The 20408-nt window shown below is 42.8% G+C and overlaps 1 protein-coding gene across 1 annotated transcript in view; it reads right to left on the bottom strand.

The window, feature by feature from the left end:
- LAMA4 (laminin subunit alpha 4) overlaps positions 1 to 20408 on the bottom strand; it is a 223215-nt gene that overhangs the window by 3194 nt on the left and 199613 nt on the right. The window contains exons 29-38 of the mRNA XM_075340041.1: positions 18390 to 18527; positions 16254 to 16387; positions 14202 to 14363; positions 11371 to 11524; positions 10109 to 10293; positions 9181 to 9370; positions 4838 to 4993; positions 3777 to 3936; positions 3233 to 3363; positions 552 to 645 (exon numbers count right to left, since the gene is read on the bottom strand). Of these exons, the coding sequence (XP_075196156.1) occupies positions 552 to 645; positions 3233 to 3363; positions 3777 to 3936; positions 4838 to 4993; positions 9181 to 9370; positions 10109 to 10293; positions 11371 to 11524; positions 14202 to 14363; positions 16254 to 16387; positions 18390 to 18527 (1504 nt within the window). The remainder of the gene's footprint in view (positions 1 to 551; positions 646 to 3232; positions 3364 to 3776; positions 3937 to 4837; positions 4994 to 9180; positions 9371 to 10108; positions 10294 to 11370; positions 11525 to 14201; positions 14364 to 16253; positions 16388 to 18389; positions 18528 to 20408) is intronic.

Here is a 20408-nt window from a genome sequence, read left to right as displayed (position 1 = left end):
TGAGTGTCATTTGCATAATGCATCCCATTCTCTCGCATGAGAGAATCATTGCTAGCATGAGTGTATCCTTCGTTGAATGATTTTTGGCCTAATTTGTGTATGAAATGTATACATATTTTGATAATGCACTCCTAACTTATAGTAATTTTGATAACTTACAGAAGAGCTATGTTTACAGGGTTTATTATATTAAATAGGTAAAATCAAAACCGCTTGTAAATTCAAATTATTTTGCAACTTATAAAGTAAAAACATTCTCCTTTCTGGAGAAGGGAGAGTTTTTTCATTTTGTTGTGTACTAATCATTTTCTTGGTTACCAACCAACTTTGCAGGGCTTACAAGCTCTTATCTAAACAGCTTGTAAGGGCAGCTCTGAAACTAGCCAGATCTGCTTTCAGTATAGGAAATCCCACTGTTCATGTCAGTGACACAATGATTCCGGTGGTCCAAACTGTCAATCAATTATGAGCACACTGCTTCCAAACAAGCAGAAAGCTGGGTGGTTGGGGGGAGCAGTATGCTCCTGCAAAAAGATCTGAAATTTACAAACCTGCAATTCTATGCCAATGTCCATCACAGAGACTCTGCTTCGGAACAACATTTGTAGAGAACTCTTTATTGCCAAACTTCACTTTCACTGCCACCTACATTGAAATATTAATAATAGAATATATTATCTAACCTGTTCATTTTGAAATAGCAAGCAGCTTTACCATAGTGTTATATATATTTACATTTATATGTTTAGTGCAGGGTCCAGTTAGTGTGATACTCCTGATGGGTGTCTACCTTCTTTTGAGGGGTAAACTTAGCAGCACATAGGGAATAGCCCTGAAAATAAGCCCTAGCAAGAATTTCGGTCCTTTTGGAGTATGCTTATAATATAAGCCCTACTCCAAAAATAAGCCCTAGTTGCAGTTCAATAAGAAAGTGTTCAAGCATCTAAAAAAGTTACAGAATACAGCAGGATGCTTAATATAGAAAGCAGACAGCCCCAAAAAGAGAAGACGGCCCAAAAAAGAGACTCCAAACTGAAGCTGGCAAGTGCAGACGGTGGTGGGCTCTCTCACAGAGATCTGTGTCGCTGTCAGGTCACTCACGATTACACACACACACACACACACACTTTGGATCCCAGTATCACTCCACTCTCAAACACATCCGATCGCAGTAACACTTTACTCTCACACACACATCCAGTTTCAGTATCATTCTGATCCCACACACACATCCAACCACAATATCACGCTGCTCACACACACACACACACACACACACGCACACACGCAATAACAGCATCACTCCACTCTCACACACACACATACTCGATAGCGGTATCAATCCACTCCCACACACATCCAATCGCAGTATCATTGCGATCTCACACACATCCGATCGTAGTACCACTACACTCTCTCACACACACACACACACACACACACACACCTAATTGATGTATCACTCTGCTCTCACACAACCGATCGCAGTATTACCGTATTTTTCGGACTATAAGACGCACCGGACTATAAGACGCACCCTGGTTTTAGAGGAGGAAAATGGGAAAATAAAACTTTAAGCAAAAAATGTGGTCATGACACACTGTTATAGGGCGAGGATCTGCTGCTGACACTGTTATGGGGGTAATGTCCCCAAATTCTTTACTAAGGTACCCCATCCTGGTAATGATCCTCCTGCCTTGTATATGATCCTGCTATAAACCCCCATCCATCCTGTTCACATACCCCCCCCCATCCAGCCTGTTCACATGCCCCCCCCATCCAGCCTGTTCACATGCCCCCCCCCCCCATCCAGCCTGTTCACATGCCCCCCCCCCCCATCCAGCCTGTTCACATGCCCCCCCCCATCCAGCCTGTTCACATGCCCCCCCCCATCCAGCCTGTTCACATGCCCCCCCCCATCCAGCCTGTTCACATGCCCCCCCCATCCAGCCTGTTCACATGCCCCCCCCATCCAGCCTGTTCACATGCCCCCCCCATCCAGCCTGTTCACATGCCCCCCCCCCATCCAGCCTGTTCACATGCCCCCCCCATCCAGCCTGTTCACATGCCCCCCCCATCCAGCCTGTTCACATGCCCCCCCATCCTGCCTGCTCATATACTCCCATCGTGCTCATATACCATCCTGGTATATGGCCTGTATCCTATAGCACAGAGAAAAAAATAAACGTTTATACTCACCTTTTCCTCACTCCCTGCAGCACCGATCATCTTCCTCTCTGGCACGCTGATCTGTGTGTGTGGAGCCGTTCCCCTGCAACATCGCGATGTCTTCCTGTCTGTGCCGATCAGCTGACCAGCCCGGCACAGATCAGCTGACCGGCACAGATCAGCTGACCGGCACAGATCAGCTGACCGGCACAGATCAGCTGACCGGCACAGATCAGCTGACCGGCACAGACAGGAAGTCATCGCGTGCAGCAGGGGGGCGGCTCCACACACGGGGACGGGTGAGTGTACTGATTCACTGCACCCCGCGCTGATGATGACGCGCGGGGGGCAGTGAATACAGCCGCACATGATCACTCCAGGCTGTAATTGCCAGGGGTGATCATGCCGGCTCTTTACTATGCGCGCGTCCCCGCTCATCCTTCCGCCCACCTGTCAGTGCCGGCTTCAGCGCTGAGAGATGGGCGGGAGGATGGGCGTGCATATGTAATGAGCGGGCCCACGTGGTCACGAGCAGGCGCTGCTGCTGCCTGCTCGTGCCCCCGATGACCCGCAGCACCCTCATTCCCAGCCGCAGCCCTATAGTCAGACCATAAGACGCACCCCCAACTTTCCCCCAACATTTGGGGGGAAAAAAGTGCGTCTTATGGTCCGAAAAATACGGTACTCTGCACACACACATCAGGTTTCAGTATCACTCCGCTCTCAATAACTGTGTGAGTAATACTGCTTCCGACCAGCAGTGGTAGTGACTGCTATGGATCGCAGGGGGACCTGAGAGCGACGCAGACCTGTGTATGAGAGAAGCCCATTCACTTGCCAACTCTACATGCCCAGGATCTACAAAGTGTGATTCTCTTGGGGGGAGGGTCTGCGTTCTTTTGTGGGGTAAACTTAGCAGTACATAGGGAATAGCCGTGTTTCCCTCAAAATAAGACACCCTGAAAATAAGCCCTGGTGCATTTTTCGGAGCAAAAATTAATATAAAACCCTGTCCATATATATATATATATATATATATATATGACCTTGTCTATGTATATACCTGTCCATCCTTCATGTGCACATTTAGGTATTCTCCATGCGTATTTTGAATGTGGAATAAAATACCAGAGTTGCTCCTTGGACGAACTTCTACTACAAATTCAAATTTTACACCGGTATCAAAAGATTCCGCTACAAAAAAGAAAATACATTACTGTAAGACAAAATATGTAGGTTGTCCCCTTCTGGGTGACTATCTAAATTTTGGACATCACAAATAAATGTACTATGTATTCATCTTCTAAAATTGTTTTTTGTTTCTGCAAAATGTGAATCACTTACAAGATAACATCCATCTTTTATGCTAGAGCAACTACTAGTCACTACATGATCTATTACGAAACTATTTTTTATGATGTTGTTTTATGCTGCTTTTTTATGCTTATTTCCTTTCCAGTACTAGTGTTCATACCACACTGGCTTTGGTGGGATCACATGTCATTACAGGGTGGTATGTGCTTTTCTGTATTGACTCACATGTTCATGTTAAAGAAATGCTTTTGATGAATGCTGTTGAACAGTGTCGCAATTCATTAGGTCATTACCTAAAATGACATATCCTCCTTCTGAAGAAATATAGGTTCCGGATTCCATAGGGCCTTCAAAACAAGGTGTCACACTAAATGTCTGAGATGGAGCAGGTACAGAGCGTCCATTCAGTTGCAGATCTCCAAGACAGCCATGGAAACTGTACACTGAATCAATCTAAAGAAAAATCAAACACATGCAAATATATGCAGCCTAAACATAAATGTGGATATAGCTATAAACCGGCATTATAAGTATCAAATATTTGCCAAAAAGTTCTGTTTAGTTTTCATTTAAAAGCATTTTTACTTTTTAGTCTTTTTTTAATTCCAATTTATTTTGAGGGACCACATTCATCAAAGCTTTCGCACCAGAATTCTGGTGTACCTTTAAAAAGTCACAAATTTTAGGTTCAACTCTGAGTTACACTTAACTTTTGTGACTTTTGTAGTTTTTACACTAGTTTTTCCCAGCTGTGACAAAATGGGGTGATGAGTCACAACACAGGCGGGACACCGAGACTCGTCTAATTTATGAACAGTTGTGTTTCCTACCCCAGAAATCTCATTCCACTACCTGATTATAGTGCACGAAGATCCACGCACCTCTTCATGCATCGGGGGCGTCTGACTGCAGCAGGCCCCCTTATCAACAACACTCGTCTTGATGATTCGGGCCCTATGTGTCCCATGTTTGTATAAATGCTCCCATTAGGTTATCAGAAGATCTAACATAGGAAACGCTACTTTTACTGTATGGACTGCACTTTATAACTATTGTTTTTATGACTGGACAGATAATGAAAACTTTGATCAGCCAATGGTAATACATTCAAAATGAAGAAGATTAGGCAAACCAAAGCTCTCTCACTAAACGGATCCTGTAGAAGAATGTTACCATAGACTTGAATGGAGAAGCAGAACACATACATGCCAGTTAGTTTATTAAAATCTTCATGGGAGAGGTCATAAAACCAGGGGAGAGTCCTCTGTTCTGGTGTAAAGACCCACATTGATCGAAGAGTTACGATGAGTTACTTAGAACGTTATACCCCTTAAAGGGTGAATATAAACTATACCTGTACATTCTGCATAGCTTTTCCAGGAGCTACGCCTCCTACATAAATTGGTGCCTTGACATTCCAAACAGCATGGTCAGAAGGAAGTCTTTCTTCAAGCACTCGTAAGCCATCAATTATTAGTTTACCCTTATTCATCTCACGGACACATATTACCTAGTCAACATAAAAAGTTTATCAAAAAGATGATTAACATATGCAATAAAGCAGTGCATTTGTAGTAAGCTGATTTTATGTAAATCACCTATCAAATGGATAGAAAATAAGTTGCCTCTTAAAGCGGTCATTCCACAAACAGTACATTTTAATCAGTAGGTCTTGGAATAAAAAGCAGTTCCACAATTGGATGTTTTAACATTTTTTTTCTGTGCTGACATAATCTTGTTAATGTGCTCCTGCAACTACATATTAAAGAGCTGTAGTATATATACATTACTAACCTTATCAGGTGAGCTTAATATGACCTTCTCTAAACCTTTGGATGCCCATGTCCAACTGTTCAATGTTTCAGTACTTTTTACACAACCTGCTGTTCTCTACCAAGTATCTTAATGGGAAAATTCACAACAGATTCTTGAATCGCCCGATAAATGTGGGGGTTTAATTAGAATTGGCATTTAAACAGTCCTCCTCATCATGCTGTTCCCATTTTGACATCATGAAACCAAGCGGATACCTAACAATTGATCAAGAGTACCTAGCCATTGCGCGACTTCAAAGAGGATGTTCTCAGATGGAAGTGGCCACTGAGCTTAGTGTGTTGAGTGTCATTAGCAGATTGCAACAGAGATACAGAGAGACTGGAGTCACAGAAAGGCATAGAAGTGGACATCCTTTGGCCATTTCCCATACTGCTTCATTGTGAACAATGCCCTTTGGAACCAGATGATGAATGCCACACAACTCCAGGCACATTTAAAGGAGGTAAGAGGCACCCAAGTGTCACATCAGACCATTATTCAAAACCATTTACATCAGCTTGGTCTGCATGTTAGACAACCTGCAAGGGTACTTGACAACATCACCAGGCACAGGTGTCAACGTCTTGTTGATGAGAGATCAGTAGGTCTCAGTGCTGTTCACTGATGAAAGTCGATTTATGCTGAGCAGAAATGATTGCCACCAACATCAAAAAGACTTTGGTGGTGGTGGTAGTGCTAAAGTGTGTGTAGGTGTGTCTAATCAATACAGAACGTTTCTATATTTTGTGAATGGTACAGTGACAAGCCCCTACTACTTGAATAACATCATTAATCCAGTCATTGTTCCACTGCATGAACAACAGATGCCTAATTTCATCTTCATGGACAACAATACTCCACCTCATCGAGGTGGCATCATTAGAGAATGGCTGCTGGAGACTGGAGTACCTCACATGTAGTGGCCTGCATTTTCTGCAGACCTGAATCCCATAGAAAACCTATAGGATCAGCAGAGTTGCCATGTAGAAGCTCATAATTCTGTACCCCAGAACCTCAATGACCTGAGGGCCGCCTTTAAGAAGAGGTGGGATGCCATGCCTCAACAGAGAATAAATCGACTTGTTAACAGCATGAAATGTTGTCAAGCTGTAATTGATGCTCAAGGCCGCATGACAAGTTATTGAGACATTGACATTTTGGGGGAGTAAATCCACCACTGTTCTTGGCTTTTATTAAAATAAATTCTTTGAGATGAAAGTATTACCAATGCATGCCCTACTTAAATACCCTAGTTTTATGATAAAATATCACTGTAGCTTGAACCTTTTACATCAATTTCATGTGAAAACAAAATATCTCAAACGTTTTGTGAGTAGTGTGTGTGTATATATACAGTGAGTATGGTAAATATTCAGACCCCTTTACATTTTTCACGCGTTGTTTTATTGCAGCCATTTGGTAAATTCAAAACAGTTGATTTTTTTCTCATTAATGTACACTCTGCACCCAATCTTGACAGAAAAACCCCAGAAATGTAGACATTTTTGCAATTTTTTTTAAACAAGAAAAACTGAAATATCACATGGTCATAAGTATTAAGACCCTTTGCTCAGACACTCATATTTAAGTCACATGCTGTCCATTTCCTTGTGATCCTCCTTGAGATGGTTCTACTTCATTTGAGTCCAGCTGTGTTTAATTAAACTGATAGAGGACTTGATTTGGAAAGGCACACACCTACAGTATCTATGTAAAGCTGGTGTCACACACAGCGACAACGACGTCGCTGCGATGTCACCATTTTCTGTGACGTTGCAGCGACGTCCCGTCGCTGTCGCTGTGTGTGACATCCAGCAACGACCTGGCCCCTGCTGTGAGGTCGCCGGTCGTTGCTGAATGTCCAGCTTCATTTTTTGGTCGTCACTCTCCCGCTGTGACACACACATCGCTGTGTGTGACAGCGAGAGAGCGACGAAATGAAGCGAGCATGGAGCAGGAGCCGGCGTCTGGCAGCTGCGGTAAGCTGTAACCAGCGTAAACATCGGGTAACCAAGGGAAGACCTTTCCCTGGTTACCCGATATTTACCTTCGTTACCAGCCTCCGCCGCTCTCGCTGCCAGCGCCGGCTCCTGCTCTGTGCACATGTGGCTGCAGTACACATCGGGTAATTAACCCGATGTATACTGTAGCAAGGAGAGCAAGGAGCCAGCGCTAAGCAGTGCGCGCGGCTCCCTGCTCTCTGCACTGTGACATGTAGCTGCAGCACACATCGGGTTAATTAACCCGATGTTTACTGTAGCTAGGAGAGCAAGGAGCCAGCGCTAAGCGCGGCTCCCTGCTCTCTGCACTGTGACATGTAGCTGCAGCACACATCGGGTTAATTAACCCGATGTGTACTGTACCTAGGAGAGCAAGGAGCCAGCGCTAAGCGCGGCTCCCTGCTCTCTGCACATGTAGCACAGCGACGTTATGATCGCTGCTTCTGCTGTGTTTGACAGCTAAGCAGCGATCATAACAGCGACTTACAAGGTCGCTGTTACGTCACCGAAAATGGAGACATAACAGCGACGTTGTCGCTGTCGCTTAGTGTGAACCCAGCTTATGACCTAACAGCTCACAGTGCATGTCAGACTATATGAGAATCATGAGATCAAAGGGATTGCCCAAGGAGCTCAGAGACAGAATTATAGCAAGGCACAGATCTGGCCAAGGGTACCAAAGAATTTCTGCAGTACTCAAGGTGCCTAAAAGCACAGAGGCCTCCATGATCCTTAAATGGAAGAAGTTTTGGAGCACCAGAATTCTTGCTAGACCTGGACATCCAGCCAAACTGAGCAACCGTGGGAGAAGAGCCTTGGTGAGAGAGGTAAAGAATAACCCCAAGATCACTGTGGCTGAGCTCCAGAGATGCAGTAGGGAGATGGGAGAAAGTTCCACAAAGTCAACTATCACTGCAGCCCTCCATCAGTCGGGCCTTTATGGCAGAGTGGCCCAATGGAAGCCTCTCCTCAGTGCAAGACTTATGAAAGCCCACATAGAATTTGCAAAAAAACACACGAAGGACTCCCAGACTATGAGAAATAAGATTCTCTGGTCTGATGAGATGAAGATAGAACTCTTTGGTGATAATTCTAAGCGGTATGTTTGGAGAAAACCAGGCACTGCACATCACCTCCCCAATACATCCCAACAGTGAAACATGGTGGTTGCAGCATCATGCTATGGGGGTGTTTTGCAGCTACAGGAACAGGAAGACTGGTTGCAATTGAAAGAAAGATGAATGTGGCCAAGTACAGCGATATCCTGGAAAAAAACCTCTTTCACAGTGCTCTTGAGTCACCTCAGACTTGGCAGAAGGTTAACCTTCCAACAAGACAATGACCCTAAGCTCACATCTAAAATAACAAAGGAGTGGCTTCAGAACAACTCTGTGACCATCTTGACTGTCCCAGCTAGAGCCCTGACCTAAACCCAATGGAGCATCTCTGGAGAGACCTGAAAATGGCAATCCACCAATGTTCACCATCCAACCAGACGGAACTGGAGAGGATCTACAAGGAAGAATGGCAGAGGGTCCCCAAATCCAGGTCGGAAAAACGTATAATTCCCAAGAAGACTCATGGCTGTGCTAGCTCAAAAGGGTGCTTCTACTCAATACTAAGCAAAGGGTCTGAATACCTATGACCATGTGATATTGCAGTTTTTCTTTTGTTTAAAAAGTTTGGAAACATTTCTACATTTCTGGGTTTTTTTGGTCAAGATGGGGTACAGAGTGTATATTAATGAGAAAAAAAAGGAACTTTTTTGAAGTTTGATTTGGCATTTTATCTCCCACTTTCTTGGCTTATTAGCAGTATAATAGCAGCACAACCCTACAGAACTAGTTAAAAACAATTGTCTTTTCAAGTGGCTATGACTTACAGTGTGCCACATGCCATCGTTGAATTTCTCTTGGCTCCTAATTGACAGCTTCTGTACACCAACATTAAACTTAAAATGTAGCTGACCATTTGCAAAGAAAAGGGTTACAAAATTGTCTTCATCGTCATCTGATACATAGAAGATCATTCCATTGGAAGAATGTGTCCGAAAGCGGAAGGATATTTCAGACCTGTCGCAAATAAAAAATAAGAATGTATCGATCTTATCCAACAATGTCCCCTATACATTAACTCAACATATTTAATGGATTACAGAATATATGACGTATATATATATATATGACGTATACATATAGAGTATATGACCCTAAATAGTAAATATAGAAAGCATTAAGTATAATACCTAATATATTCCAGAGTGACCCTCAATTTTAGGCCTTGACTCCATCTGAGAGATTTGGATGTAATATGCTAATAACCCTCAGCTCTGCTGCGATTGAGAGATGAGTGTCATGCGACTGTAATCTGATCTTTCAATCGGAACTCAGTTGCGAAGAAGAGGAGGGGGCACTTTCTCCCTCTTTTTTGCTGCCTGTCTCTGCGTATATCGCACTGCACTATGATGACATTCGAGTGCAGTGCGATGTTCATATGCTCACATAGACTTGTACAGGTGTGTGCGATGCGAGACTTGCTGCCCAGCGCAACATGTTTCGATTATTTGCTCATGTCAATATAACATGACAAAAGAATAACAGATGGACACTGCCCCATAGTTTTACACTGGAGTGAGTGCAGTTCGATGTTTTATCGGATTGTACTCGTCCGTGTAAAACGCAAGTTTAGCCAAGGCCTAACAGTCATGCTTTTCCAACGGCCTATGGGCAGTCACTGGAAACCTGATTTCACTGATAAAGTAGTCAACATGCTGGACACAAATATGGTCTAATGGTTAGGGCAAAACCTACTTTTGATTGAATTGTTTAGGAATGTGATTGAATTCATGGTGGCTGTTAGCGGTTCCACCATACAGATAAGCATTTCTGACTGCCCTTGGTCTGCCTGTTGACGAGCATTGCGGGATATCTTCTGATTGCTCCTCGTTCTTAGTACCAATAATGCCTTGTGGAGGATCTGCTTTATGTTTCCCAATCTATAATCATGTAAGAGAAAAAAGGTTTACTACTTAGGAGTTTAAAAAAAAGTCAAACAAATACTGAGTTATTGTCTCCTCAATACCTTTCTTCCAAATTATCTGTGGTCCCCCATGGTCTTTGTTTGGAATGGTGCACCACTGAGATGTCATTCCAATATGTGATCATGGTAGCCAGTTACTGGCCACACCGACACCTCAGCTGCAAAGTCTACACGTCATCACTCTATACAACAACTACATCATCAGCTCTATATAAGCAAAAAGCTCCGTAACACCATACAATATTTTTTGTGGGTATGGATTCCAACGAATCCCCACATATAGCACAAACTCAAGGGCATTATATGTAGAAAGAGGACATAGAGTTTTTATAGTGCAAAAAAGTACAAAAGATTTATTTAGGGCAACAGGTGAACATCCATTAAAAACATGTAAAATATCGGGGCCCAGCCAGATATACACATCACTTAGGGGTTAACAATACATGGAATGTATGCACGACTGTAGAACAACAAGTGCTCATTTTACATACATCCTATATTGGGCTGTGCCCATAATCAACGTAACCCTTCAGGATCATATATACATAAGCACATGTACTAGCATTTACAGGATCAAATATATCAGTGGGCTATGCCCATAGTGAGCGTGACCCTTCAGGATCACATATGCAAAAGTACATGTGCTAGCGTTTACAAGATCATATCTACCAGTGGTGATAGTGGTATCTCAATACAAGGCTTTGTCACAGCGAAAAACCTCATGGAACATTCGACGTACGTTTCGAAGTATTTGGTATTAATTCTTTATCAGGGCGGAGGTATTCTGACTGGCTTGGCCCCGATATTTTACATGTTTTTAATGGATGTTCATCTGTTGCCCTGAATAAATCTTTTGTACTTTTTTGCACTATAAAAACTCTATGTCCTCTTTCTAAATATAATCATCAGCTCTATACAGTATACAAAGACCAGCGCGTGCAACTATTCCTATGCAGCATTGTGCAAAGTGTAGTTTTCCATATACATTACATGTATTATATACATATTATATTTACTAGATTTTTGTACTTACTCTCTGCTTTTGTTTTCCTTTAGCCTTTGAAGAGTTTTTGCCCTGTTTATGGATAAGAGCAATAGGTGGCGCCTCAACAGGGCATCCATATAAAGATACCTGAACTTTTTCTGTATATTTCTGAAAGTCTTCAACTTCTACATCTCTGTCAATTCTATGACATGGCAAAGACAAATAAATATTATCACAACTGTCTCAGTTAAATTTTTGGTTCATATTAAAAATTAGAATCCTCATTATAAATAAAATAAGTAATCTGTATATAGAAAATGATAACATGCTGTACACATAGAAGCTCTTTTTATGTAGTATCTGTTACTATCTCTTGCAGTAGGGCATTTCACTGTCTGACTGCTCTAACTGTAATGCAGTTACGCTGCGATCTGCACCGCTGTGTAACTGCATGCGTCCTGCGTCCCCAGCATAATCTATAAAGATTATGCAGGAGCCGTGCGCACGTGGCGTATTAGAACGCAGCGATTCGGCTGCTGTCCGAAGCGCGCGTTCCAAGAAGTGACATGTCACTTCTTTTGTGCGTATTGGTTGTAATGTCGGTCTCTCTCTCTGTCTGTCTGTCGGTCTCTGTGTCTCCCTGTCGGTCGGTCGGTCTCTCTCTCTGTCGGTCTATCCCTCTCCCCCCTCTCTCATACTCACCGATCAACTGCACGGCTGTCACACTGCTCCAGCGGCTTCTCCTACTTTTGAAAATGCCGGCCGCCCATTATTCAATCTCGTATTCCCTGCTTCCCCCGCCCACCGGCGCCTATGATTGGTTGCAGTCAGACACGCCCCCATGCTGAATGACAGCTGTCTCACTGCAACCAATCACAGCCGCCAATGGGCGGGTCTACGTAGTACAGTAAAATAAATAAATTATTAAAAAAAAACGGCGTGTGGTCCCCCCCCCAATTTTGATACCAGCCAGGGTAAAGCCACATGGCTGAAAGCTGGTATTCTCAGGATGGGGAGCCCCACATTATGGGGCGCCCCCCAGCCTAAAAATATCAGCCAGCAGCCGCCCGGAATTGCCACATGGATTAGAAGGGACAGTCCCGGGACTGTACCCGGCTCATCCAGAACTGCCCTGGTGTGGTGGCAATCTGGGTAATAAGGAGTTAATGGCAGCAGCCCATAGCTGCCACTAAGTCCTAGTTAATCGTTACAGGCCTCTATGAGACACCCCCAATGATTAACCTGGTGAAAGTAAATAAACACATACACCAGAAAAATCTTTTATTTGAAATGAAAGACAAAAACCACCCTCTTTCACCACTTTATTAAAAACACACCTCCAGGTCCGGCGTAATCTAAGAGGTCCCGCGACACATCCAGCTCTGCTACATGAAGCTGACAGGAGCGGCAGTACAACACCTCCGCTCCTGTCCGCTCCATGCAGAAACTGAAGTGAGTTGCACTGTCAGCGGGGACGTCACTGAGGTAATGCCGGTGTGTGTGCGGTGATGATGAGGGCTGTAGTGTCGGAATGTGTGCGGGGATGTCGGGTTGTGTGCGGGGATGTGTGCGGGGATGTAGGCGGTAATATCAGGATGTGTGCGGGAATGTCGGGATGTGTGCGGGGACGTCGGCAGTAATGTCGGGATGTGTGCGGGGATGTCGGAGGTAATGTCGGGATGTGTGCGGGGATGTAGGCGGTAATGTCAGGATGTGTGCGGGAATGTCGGGATGTGTGCGGGGATGTAGGCGGTAATGTCAGGATGTGTGCGGGGATGTCAGGATGTGTGCGGGGATGTAGGCGGTAATGTCAGGATGTGTGCAGGGATGTCGGGATGTGTGCGGGGATGTTGGAGGTAATGTTGGGATGTGTGCGGGGATGTCGGAGGTAATGTCAGGATGTGTGCGGGGATGACGTGATGTGTGCGGGGATGTAGGGATGTGTGCGGGGATGTCGGAGGTAATGTCGGGATGTGTGCGGGGATGTGTGCGGGGATGTCGGGATGTGTGCGGGGATGTAGGCGGTAATGTCAGGATGTGTGCGGGGATGTTGGGATGTGTGCGGGGATGTAGGCGGTAATGTCAGGATGTGTGCGGGAATGTCGGGATGTGTGCGGGGACGTCGGCAGTAATGTCGGGATGTGTGCGGGGACGTCTCTCAGGTTACCCGCGGCCACAGGTCTCGGGTGGAGGACTCGAGCTGGCCGGGGGTAACCTGAGTGACGGCACCGGTGATCGCGTGGCTCACTGCAGTCACTCAGATTTGCGGTCACAGGTGAGTCCTTCACCTGTGACCGCAAATCAAGCCGCGGCACACGCACAAAGCCGCGCGATCACCATGAAGTCGGGTGAATTTCATCCGAGTTCATTCTGATCGCGCGGCTGTCTCCCGCAGCCAGCAATGTGCTCTTTTTGACATTCCGGTCCCAGTTGGCTCTGCTGCAAGTCTATAGGGATGCAGCAGAGCTGAGTGGGACCGCACTGTCAAAAATGTGTGCTCTGGATGCTTTTCCCATGGCAGAGCAAGCATCCAGAACGCATGAATGCTGCAGGAATGTGCGCACTTTGCGTTCTGCCGAATGCGTCTCAGAACGCAGCTTTTTGGCTGCGTTCTGAGACGCACATGCAGTGACTATTTTACGCTGCGTAATAGAACACAATGTGCGCACATAGCCAAAACCCTTTCAATTTAGATACCAGATTCACCTTTATTCCATAAGTAATGAATGCCCCGTGGTCCTTGGAAGGAATAAATTATGTGCCCATCACTATAAAATAGTGATTTTAGGACATGGTATTATAGTAGGGCCCAAGCCTAGCCTGTATATCCCTACTGGTCTAGGATAGTCTAGCAAACATGTTATTAGTAAAAAACATACCTGGAGAAGTAAGCATTGCTAATGCATCCTGAAAAATTAGCTTGTGACGACACACCATTCGGGAAGCCACCGAAGTAGAACTTTTTTGCAGCTGGAAGGTTTGTATCTGTTTTATCATGGTCCTGGAAGCTAATGTCCGTCTCATCTATCAGCAGGTGATACCTAACGGAACAAATACGTGTGTTGAAACAGAATAAATTGTTCAGCTCACCAATATTGCAGTCCCGCAGTGGAGATCCAGCGCACGGATGGTTAGGAATACCAAGCAATAGCAATAAAGATGTATGAATCCAGCGCAGACTTATATTGAATAAAAGAGTTTTTTCTTTCTTTATTGGAATAATAGAATGAATAAAAAATCCAGGGACATGCAAAAGTAAATTCTAGCCCCAGTTCAGAGCGACGCGGTTTTAATCATGGTCTCAATATACGTGTGTTAGTCGTGATGACATTAGCCAATATCAAAAGAAAACAACACTAATAAATTGCATTATTCTGAACATAACTCACTTTAATGGGATCCAGTCATCTATAAAAACGTTATTAACCTACAGATAAAGGATTAATCTTCAGGATAATACTGTTCAAATCCTGCCCGACACCTGCACATTAAACCCTGCTGCTGCGAAGAAATGAAATGTAATGCTCTTGACAGAGTTTGGGTTTCAGTTGCGGGGATGGCACCTATGCGGGTCTAGTCACCGCTCTATGTATGGGGAGTAGTGGCTGTAACCATGCCGAACCGCACTGACTGACAGCCGGGTCTAATGATGAGCGGCTTTCAGTGTGTGTGGGGCATGGCTACAGAACGGTGACTAAACCTGCACCGGCACCATCCCTGTGTCTGCAACCAGTACGCTGCTGGGAGGATTAAAGTTCATTTCCTCCCGGCAGCGGGGTTCAATGTGCAGGTGCAAGGCAGGTTTAGAATGCTATTAACCTGCAAAATAGCCCCATATCTGCAGGCTAATAGTGTTTTTACAGGTGACAGGTTCCCTTTAAAAGCTGAAAAAGTTGTGTAAAATTATTTATTTTATTTAAATTGAGATAATAACATTATACAGTGTGTGATACTAATTATTACTGCCATAACAATGTGGGCAATGGTTCTTTAAAGCACCAATCCAGCATTTTTATTTTTCATTGCACCGCTGTAGTGATGTCTTATACTCACCTTCCGATGTCTTCATCTTTTTCCACCGTCACTCCGGTTGGTCTCCTGTGATTTGTGATGTGCTGGCAGCTCCAGTATTTACGTGAGCGTACTAGAGGTCACAACTGAATACATTTCTATGAGAGCCTCATTCTTGCTCTCATAGACTTACGTTGGGAGCTTGTGATGTAACTACTAACTTCTGACCAGTCAGAATTTAGTCACAAGATGCAGCCGCGGGGCCTGAGTGGTACCCAAAAAAGTGTGAAAACGCTGGAGGGGAGAGTATAACTTTAGGGGCAGGGGACTTAAATTTCAAGCACCAATCCAGCGCTAAGTCCACCTTGCTGGGGTGGTGCTTAAGAGATCAGTCACTTTGCATGTAATTCCTAGCCACTGGTCTCATATGGCTAGTAGGCTAGGCAAACTGACCTGTATTATATACACTGGTCAACATTGAAATTGCAAGACAAATGCAACGTTGGGGAATTCTGAAAATTACAGGATGGATAGACATGTTACTGATATGTGAATGGTGAAAAAACGGAAACAAACTTTTCAAAACATCGTTTTATTCAGTATCAAGTATTAGCCACCATGTGTGGAAATACTCGCACCTACAAGCCTTGTCACAGTAAGATAGTTGTCTAAGGAATGTTCTACCGCACTGTATGTACTTGGGTACACAAATCATCAAGGTCCGCTGCTGGCAGCTCCCTTTGCAATGGCAGACCAGTGTCTATGCTGTAATGATACAGCATTCTCCGATTAATTTTGTAGATAAATAAAAAAACTAAAACTATTAACTACTAGTATAGTGAATGGATAAGAAAAAACTTGTAAAAATGTAATAGTCATTATAAAGGAGAGAAATAAATAACCGAGGAACACAACTGTACCTTGTTGGTGTCACTGTAGCAACAATGAAGTGATTGTGTCCATCATTATAAAGCAAGTTTTTGGATTGCACCTTAACATCTTTTATGGTTAAGACTACAGCACCATTATCCATTGAGACTGAAAAAACATCAGCCTAAAGAAAAAAGCATATAAAGACATGTACAGTGCTCAGCATAAATGAGTACACCCTTTTTGAAAAGTAAGATGCTAGTCAATATGTCACTGAACTAAATAACCATTTCCCAAATTTTGGAAAGACTGAGTTTCATAGATCATATTTTTAACCCAAAACATGAAAGTAAGGTTAATAATATTACAAAATCTTCAGTTTTATTCAAATTAATTGATGCAAAAATGAATACACCCCACATCAAAAACTACTACAGCTAGTATTTGTATGACCTCCATGAATTTTAAGGACAGCACCAATTCTTCTAGGCATGGTAGGAACAATTTAGAGACATATTGAAACATCTATCTTTTTTCTATTCTTCAAGAACTACCTCTTTTAGAGCCTGGATGGATGGAGATAGATGCTCAACTTGTGTCTTAAGAATTCTCCATAGATGTTCGATTGGGTTTATATCAGGAGACACTTGGCCACTGAATCACTTTCACCCTGTTATTCAGAAATGCACCAGATGTGTGTTTTGTACCATTGTCATGCTGGAAATGTGCACATCCTACAAGGCCACGGAGTGATGGTAACATCTTCTGTTTCAATGTTTCAATATAGAGCAGTACATCTGTAAATTCCTAATACAGTCAATGTAGTATAGCTTCCAACACTAGCAGCACTCATGCAGCCCCACGTAAGGACACAGCCCCCACCGTGTTTCACTGTATGTTCCATGCATTTATCTAAATATAATTTTTCTAAATGCATGGTACTACAGTGAAATATAGTGGGGCAGTGTCCTTATGTGGAAATGCACAAGTGCTACTGGTGTCAGAGAGCTAAATTTCATTGATGGTATCATGCATTCACAGATGTACTGCTCTATATTGAAACAGAAGATGCTACCATCACTCCATGCCTGGGAAGACATGGAAAACTTGACCATGATCCAAAACACACATCCGTTGGACTTCTGAAGAACAGCGTGAAAGTGATTCAGTGGACAATTGTATCTCCTGATTTGAACCCAATCAAACAACTATGGAGAAAAGTAGTATTCTTATTTATGTGCTCAGTTCTTGGTAGCATTATTTACAGAGGTGGCACAAATTATCTTGACTAGCAACATGCCATCTTGATAATTTCTCGTAGAAGGTTATCTCATAACTTAACTTTGCACAGGCCATTCACTGATGCTAAGTTAGATGTGAAATGAAACTTTTTTGTGCCATGATATCAATTTGCTGTGTTATCTAAGTCAATGTAATCTTTGCCAAGTCTGTACATATGGTGATCATTTTTCTGTGTAGAGTATATAATATGACTATTTATGTGCGCAGTACAGTATATATAAAAATTATTTATATGCACAGTACTGTATGTTTGACTTTATTTGTGTAGACTTGAGTAGTAGTATTACATACTGTATATGATTAGCTGTACTATTTCTGTGCATGGTAAAATGACACTGGCAATACGCAAAGCGTCTTTATTATTACTTGACACTTTAACAAATGAGCCTTTAATATTGGTTCCTATATTACAACCCCAATTCCAAAAAAGTAAATTTCTAAATGAGTTCATTTTCGCAAATGAAATGGAAGAATGACTAAATTTCACCTTCTGATCTCCTCTCCCTTCTGTTGTGAATAAGATATGGCGATAAGAGATTTCCGAATCATTAATTTCTCATTTTCTTTACATTTCATAGTGTCTCAAATTTTTAGGGAATTGGAGTTCCATTATATAAAATGAACATATTTTTGAATACACGGAAGTTGTGTCCTCTCTAAACCAATTTCCACCACTGTCTATATAAAGATTGTAGTATTCAAGAAATTCTAACTTTCTGAGAATTGAGTACCTTGTTACACCGCTATTCATTAATATACATTCAGTAGTGCTGGATGCACTGAAATTATAGATTTCAGAATGACAACAATGTTACTAAATTAATATCAAAATCCTAACTTCCATATTTTGTACATGAGAAATATTCTTATTGATTCCTACTCACCCCGTCAGAATGATAAAGCAGCAGACCACTTGGTTGTAGCGTTTTAAAACTAAAACCTCCTTCAAAAGCATCAAATGGGGCCAGTTTTTGACTGGATGCAACAAAGCTTTTCCCATTAAAATAAGCACTGCGGGATATCTAGGGTCAAATAAAGATAACATGACATCATTGTATATGCAGAAATGGTTATATAAATAACACTTTGCTTTCACTGCTTTATTTTTTAATAGTTAAAATATAGGGTGATTACAAAAAGATTAATTGAGTTTTGCATTCATATTACTGCAAGGATATAAATTTCACCCATTTGTAATAACAACGTATCGAAATGTCACATGTGCAGACTCACTTGTGACTACAGGCTACTATGCAAGAAAAAGTGTTCTGTGGTTGAGTATGAGAAGGGTATATCAATTGTTACCGTGCAGCAAGTGTTCCGAAGGCTGTGTGACAGCGACCCACCTGGTCACCAAAGCATTCTGTGGTGGTATCGACAATTTAAGGACACAGGATGCTTGTGTTAACATAACAGCCCTGGACAGTGTTACAGGTGAAGCACCAAAGAGGATTCAAAAGACCTTTGCACGTAGCCAACAGAAATAAAGAAAAAAATCAAGAAAACAAGAGGGTACGCATGTCATGAACTTGGCATTCCTCAGCCAACTGGAAGCTTCTGCGATGGCGACTGTGCCAGAAACCATATAACATACAGTTATGACAACATTTATGGCTAGCCGTCCTCAGCATCAGATACAAGTTCTGTGCACTCTATCAGGTATATGACAAATTCGCTTCCCAGCTAGTGTTCAGTGATGAGGCAACCTTCCATTTAAATGAAAAGGTGAACCATCACAATGTCCGAATATAAGGAACGGAAAATCCCAATGCCACTGTAGAAATCTAAAGAGATTCTCTGAAAGAACTGTAAATGTTTTCTGTGCAATCTCAAAAGCAAAGGTGTACAGGTCCTTTTTTTGCTGAAAAGACTGTGACGGGTACATTCTACCTTGATATGCTACAGTCATGGTTGTTTCCGCAACTGACAATTGATTCCAGAAACTTCATTTTCCAACAAGATGGAGCTCCATCTCACTGGCATTCAGAGATGCGTCACTATCTCAATGAAGAACTCCCAAGACATGTGCATATAGCTCTTTTATAGATAAGACGAGCAATACCTTTATATGGTCAGTCCGTTCTTCTATTACTGAGAAATCAGTGTATGAACTGAGATGCAAATGAGGCTTAAGGACTATGGTGGATCTGGAGTCACTGTCACTCCAGCCCTCTTATTTTCAGAGTGCCGAGTCTTCTTGCTTGACTGACAGCCTCTATGCTGCATGACTTCAGTCATAGGAGCCATCAGTCAAGTAGTAGGATGCAGCACTTTGCAGGGATTAGAGCTGTAGTGACAGAGGCTTCAGATCTCCCATAGTCTTTCAGCCTCATCTGCAAATCAATTCAAACATTGATTTCTTAATAATGGCAGATTGAACTGGCCATGTAAAGTTATTGCTGCACTTGTCTTGTAAAGAGCTACATGCACATATAAATAGTTTGGGGCGTGAAATCCTGCTGATAATTTCCTTTTAAATATCATTTAGCTTGCTTTAAAAAAAAAAACAAGCAAAAAACATAAAGACATTTTCAGCAACAAATCATCCTTTGTAGACAAGACCTGTGCTATGTACAATAACAGACTGCGCACAAAGAACAATCTGAAATACTGATCGTTCCGGGGGCATGGGAGATGCCTGTCTGCTTGTCTAAATAGACTATTAACTGATTGCTGTTTTGCAAATATGTAGTTGATCCACTGGTGGACACAGAAGGAAGAAGGTCGCTGTACAAGAATAGTATATGGGCCCCTCTTTCTGTCTGTGAGTGGACCAGCTTGTTGATTTCAAGGTAAAAGTGGGCCTCTTTACCTTTTGGGCCTTGTTGCACCAATAATATGTCCGCTTCTGAGCTGATCGGTGATCATGTAACACTGCAATTATTTGCTGTAATCCCGAATTC

Source organism: Anomaloglossus baeobatrachus, chromosome 3 (assembly GCF_048569485.1).
Source record: "Anomaloglossus baeobatrachus isolate aAnoBae1 chromosome 3, aAnoBae1.hap1, whole genome shotgun sequence".
NCBI lineage: Eukaryota > Metazoa > Chordata > Amphibia > Anura > Aromobatidae > Anomaloglossus > Anomaloglossus baeobatrachus.
The sequence above is the reverse complement of the archived record's forward strand: the minus strand, read 5'-3'. Positions and strand labels throughout refer to the sequence as shown.